Source organism: Zerene cesonia, unplaced genomic scaffold (assembly GCF_012273895.1).
Source record: "Zerene cesonia ecotype Mississippi unplaced genomic scaffold, Zerene_cesonia_1.1 Zces_u001, whole genome shotgun sequence".
Taxonomy (NCBI): Eukaryota; Metazoa; Arthropoda; class Insecta; order Lepidoptera; family Pieridae; genus Zerene; species Zerene cesonia.
Window position 1 is genome coordinate 3858514 of NW_024045131.1, and position 5686 is coordinate 3864199.

The 5686-nt window shown below is 37.6% G+C and overlaps 1 protein-coding gene across 1 annotated transcript in view; it reads right to left on the bottom strand.

The window, feature by feature from the left end:
• LOC119838157 (SID1 transmembrane family member 1-like) overlaps positions 1-5686 on the bottom strand; it is a 22431-nt gene that overhangs the window by 13131 nt on the left and 3614 nt on the right. Inside the window, exons 4-10 of the mRNA XM_038363998.1 lie at positions 4928-5029; positions 4323-4435; positions 3164-3267; positions 2460-2547; positions 1925-2008; positions 498-619; positions 1-119 (exon numbers count right to left, since the gene is read on the bottom strand). Of these exons, the coding sequence (XP_038219926.1) occupies positions 1-119; positions 498-619; positions 1925-2008; positions 2460-2547; positions 3164-3267; positions 4323-4435; positions 4928-5029 (732 nt within the window). The remainder of the gene's footprint in view (positions 120-497; positions 620-1924; positions 2009-2459; positions 2548-3163; positions 3268-4322; positions 4436-4927; positions 5030-5686) is intronic.

Genomic DNA, 5686 nt, shown 5'->3' on the forward strand with positions numbered 1-5686 from the left:
GCCGGCAAGTGAGCACATTGCCGAGCGGCGCGAGCGCAGCGACGAGCGCGATCAGCGCGAGGAACGCCAGCGCGCCGAGCAGGAGGTCGCTCGTCGAAGCCGCTGTGCTCACAGTTACACTGCGGACGGATATAGTTATAATTTTTTTAACTATATCACGCTCTGGCTTCGCCCGTGGTACATATCATCATCATCATCATCATCAGCCCATATATGTTCCCACTGCTGGACACAGGCCTCCTATGAGGGTTCAGGCCATAATCCTCCCAATCCCATCGCTGGCCAAGTGCGGGTTGGCAGATGTCACATGTCGTCGAACTTTTGATTCTTGGACTTGGATAAGTAATTTAAAGTGACCTTGTAATAATAAATAAAACATACAAGCGATAAAAAATTGTTATTTTTAAAGTAGGTGGTTCAATTCGCATTTATAATAACTATAAAGGAAAGGGATTTAAAAAATTTCAAATCTAGGTAAATAAAATTAAATAACTCACGTAAACGTCTTGAACCTTCCGTCCGCGCGTGGGTCGCTCTCCGTCTCGCTCACGCCCGTGCACTCCTCATCGTTCTCTTTCACAATGAAAACTACGTAGAAACCGTTCGGGAACATTGCTTGCTGTCAACCGTGTATTGTCTTGTTATACTTTATTCTTGTATGTCACAGTCGGCAATGGAGCTGGTGGGTCGCCTGATGGTAAGCGCTACCACCGCCCGTGAATATTTGGAGAGGCGTAAGGTCCACTGCAGACCTTACGCCTCTACAAATGAAAGAACTGGGAAGGGGATGGAAAAGGATATGGGCCTCCGTAATTTTGTGGAAAATTTCGTAGAGAGATAGTTTGAGACTCTATATCTATGTCCCATGACAAAGGATAGTTACTATCCCGGAAATACCATGGAAACAATACGAGTAATGCCCCGGTATAATCTATCTTTTTCTTAAGCTATCCTAGCAGAAAACTATTACGGAATAAGCCTTTAGTTACACTTATCATACTAATATTATGAATGTAAAAGTTTTTTTGTTTGGATGTTTGTCCCGTCAATCACGGTGAAACTATTGAACTGATTTTGATGAGACTTGGTATACAGACGCGGTATGAGATCACTTTGGTGATAAGATACTTTATTTCGATTAAATGCCCCCTTGGGCAGTGTTCCCAACTTAGGGGTTTTCCCCCCAAATTTAGGGGGTATTTTAGTGGAATGGGATTTTTTTAGAGGTTTTATATGTTTAGGGGTAATTTAAGGGTTTTTCTGAATATATAATATTCTGAATATAATAGAACTATCCAATGCAATAATCAATCACATTTATTTTTTCACCTAGCGAATGACTTAGGACTGGGTGACATCTAGTGTAATTATATTTTCCTACTCTGCAATATTTACCTACTCTGTGGGTAAATGAAATGGTATAAAATATGAGCACCTTTTCATTACTAATTAAAAAATCCTATCTATTCATCATAAATATATATAGATATATATATTTATTAATTATTATTTATTTATAGATTCGATTCACATTAATTCGTAATGGTGGATCTTGCACAACATTCACTCCATCTTCTAAAATGTTAAGTTTATTCAATGTTAACATGTATAATTTTAAAAATTCTGACTCTTCAGAGGAAACTGACATAATTTTTAATGTATTCGTTTATTTATAAATAAAAAGCATTAACAAATATTACTGGATATTACTTATTATATTATTTTGATTGAATATTATTTTTTAGGGGGATTTTCAAATAATTGACGCAGTTTTAGGGGGTTTTGACTTAGAGTTAGGGGTAAATATTTCTGAGAGTTGGTAACACTGCCCTTGGGATATCTTTATCATTTGTAAATGTCCTAATTCTATGCGTGCATAGCCGCGGGAGGAAATTAGTTTTTAATAAATATAGTTGATACTCACAGTGACAGTGATACCACCCTTGGTAGTCATAGTGAAGTGATACCCCTGGTATAACATATCTTTCTCGTTATCAAACACTGGACACTGAAAGAATTGATTTAGGAGATGTAAACGATCATCATAATATTTAAAAATCTCACTTTAGATGTTTGTCCGTCAATCTCACTGAAACTACTGAACGGATTTTGATGAAATTCGGTATACAGACAGGGTATTTGCTTGGGTGATAGGAGACTTTTGTGCCTGATTACGGATTAACTGCTCCCTTGGGATAAAACAGGAATCTTAATATCCAGGCGGAGCCGGGACGAGCCTCTAGTTTAATATAATTTGTATAATATAAGATATTTTAGTCAAATGTCGAGGAAGGAAGGTGGAATTCCTCTATTGAAAAAGGGAGGATTCCTCGACGAGTCTACCCAACTAGCTGACCTGTAAGGCCCCAATTGAGTAATGTTAGAAATTTGTATATATGCTCTGTAGCGAGAAAATTTCACTTGCGCGATTCAGAAATATGTCACTACATCAAACTCACCGAGTTGTTTTGTATGGATATAACAGCGCATATGTCATCGTCCGAGTTGATATTCAGTAGTACACTCTTTGGTATTGTGTAGTTAAACCTGAAAATAACGATAATTATTTTTTTAATTCTCCTTGTGACTTGCGATCTGCCTCATGGAGGTGATTAAGGTGCATTAAGGTGATTTACATGAACTTAGTTATTATATATAGTTATACGCCCAGTAGCGTATCCAATTTGAAATTTTTAAGAAAAAATAATAATATTTTAAACATTTAGATCACTTTGCTGAGGTGGGATCACGGGTGGCCGAGAGGCGTTGCTACAGTTTGGCAAAAAAAACTCGGATTCGAATTCCAGTTCCTAATAATTTTTTTTTATATAATTTAAAAATTTCTTATATATAAATCATATGAATAAAACTAAAAATTAGATCAGTTTAATTTTGTTTTCAAATACGACAGCGCTCTCTTTATTTCTAGATTCGTGATTATTAATTATAACGCCATCTAGCGCCTGTCCGAGAAAACGTTACAAGTGTCCCATGTGTCAACTTTCGATTGGGTCAATGGTAAAGTGTTCGAAACGTCGGGTTAATAATATAATGAATAAATCGCGTTTAAAATCCGTTAAAGTTTTTAATTTCTAAATGTATAACACTCGCTTAAAATCAAACACAAGAAAATACAAACACTGCGGTTGCCCTTTTCACTCACCTGGGCAATATGCCCCGGTGACCAGCGCTGACGTTCCACGGGTCTCTGTCGAAGGAGAAGTAATAGTACTTGGGCGTGCTGGGGGTCACATTCAGGCGGACCTCCTGAAATGTTCGACAATATTTAACTTTTAGTTTTTTGGCATTGAAAAATTTTATATTTCACGGGTTACTTATCATTCACGGGTTAGAATAACGCTGAGTGATCTAATTTTTTTCTATTCTTTCAAATATAGAACCAAAAAAATAAAAAAATATGTATGGTAAACTAATCTGTTCGCCCCGGCTTCGCCCGTGGTATTTAGAACCTTAGGCACTAAAGGACCACTTACATATCCAACGGTGATTAAAAGCACTTTGAAACTGAATCCAGAGATTACTGAGCTTAGCGCGTTCGAACATACAAAACTCTTTGAAACTTTGTTATTAGTATAGAGTAACTACTACCTACTAAAGCTATCTATAGCTATAAGCTATAAGATCATTCATATTAAATTACACGGGTGAAGCCAGGGCGGACTGCAAGTTAATTATAAATTACTTATCGTATTTAAACTATCCTATTTCTCAAGTTGGATCGAACTGCACATGGTGTGCGAATTTTATTAAAATCGTTTAAGTGATTTAGGAGTTCATTGAGGACTAACATTGTGACACGAGATTTATATATATTAAGATAAAAGAATTATATCCAACTATTTCAAATTTGTGTCAGTGTTATATCATCACAACGAATAGTACCCTTGATCAACCTTTGATCTATTCCTATTAAAAAAATTATCAAAATCTATTCAATCTTCTTGTATTCATATAGATCTTGAAATAAAAAAGGTTGAGATGAATTTATATTGTCGCCTTCTACTTTATTTTATCTGTACATGAGTACAACACTAGTTTGTAATCATATAATCGTTTATGTGGGAATCGGGCACGCTTCGGCACAAATTAGGCCAGCTCGCACCGGGGAAGTACCACACCCCCACAGAAGACCGGCTTGATACAGTAGTATGCTATTGTTTTTCGTTCGTTCGGGAGCCGGAGGTCTATATTCTTTTCCTTACCCTACCCGATCGTTTCCTTCATTCCTCTCGTCCATCCTTTTTAATCCCTTTCCAATGTGAAATCTGCTACGTAAGTAGCTATAAATCCGTATGATTTACCTTATTTACTTCCAAATAGAAATCCATCACTCTCTTTAATTTGATTCGAACGTTCACATCGCTGGGGCTAGATGTCGCTAGAGTCAGAGTGGGCCGGCCTTGCGATGTTATGTCTAAAAACAGCATTAAGGTTACAATAAAAAAATATATATATGGTGAAGAAATACGTAAACATTAAGAGGTATGTTGGATTGAAACTCAATCAGTTTGGACTCAAACGCGAACAAAGTCGCGGGCAAAAAGCTAGCAAGTCTCATTTAGCGTGTTGCTACGGATTAGCAAAAAGACGCGGGTTCGAATCCGTCGCCTCGAGATGAGATTTTTTCAATTCTATAAAAAAAATCTCATTCATATATTAGATTCAACAAAGGCCGCGTTCCATCGATACAATATTGTAATCATTGAAATTATGTTTCGTATTGGTTGTGATGGTTCTTAATCATCTCAATAGATGGCGTGGGGTGCCCCTTAGGCACATGAAACCGAAAGAGTAAAAGAGATTCGATTGCTGTGGCGGTATCACGGGTGGTCGAGGCTAGGCGCCTAGTGATCTATTCTCAATCATTTCTCAAGTCTTTCCTAAGTCAATTTTTCTGCACACTCACTCGGTCCGGCGTCGTGCGGACACAGAGTACGCTGGATGTCATAGAAATGCAGAACTGCGTGTTTTGTCGTCACCAGCAAGGGCAGCTCCCATGAGGATACACCTAAAACGTGATATATATGTCGGTTATCAATTGTGTTTTAATATTCTATTGGATAAATGTCCCTTATGATTGATGATTATCCGACAGCCAGTTTAATTTACTTTATTTTTATTTAATTTCAAGTAACTCAGACTCATTTTGTAAGTAACAAATAATTCTTAAAAACTATGTTAGTATATTATGTCTTAAATAAAACAATTGTGACTACTAGGTATGCCAGCCACTACTAAAATGCTATAATGGAAGCAGAAAGTTTGCAGCAGTGGTTGACATACCAGCAGTCAAGCCGGCTCGCTACACAGCGCATGATCTCATTGGGGCTGGCCCGCACACGGCGCACCAGGGATGTGCATCTCTTTCGCATTGTAGCATAAAAGCAGTCTATACGAGCTTCTGCAAACATTCCTGATGCGCTGCAATAACGAGGCAGCCCCATTAAGACGCATTGTTAGACGGAACGCATTGTTATACTGGACACGAAGAGAGTTGTAAGACTGTCGAGCATGTCTGGCCCATAGACTGCACGTGCAGAACGACGTACAATTATAATAATAGTAAAATAATCCTACTAATATTATAAATGCGAACGTTTGTAAGGATGTGTGTGTGTTTGTTGCCCTTTCACGCAAAAACTACTGAACCGATTGCAATGATATT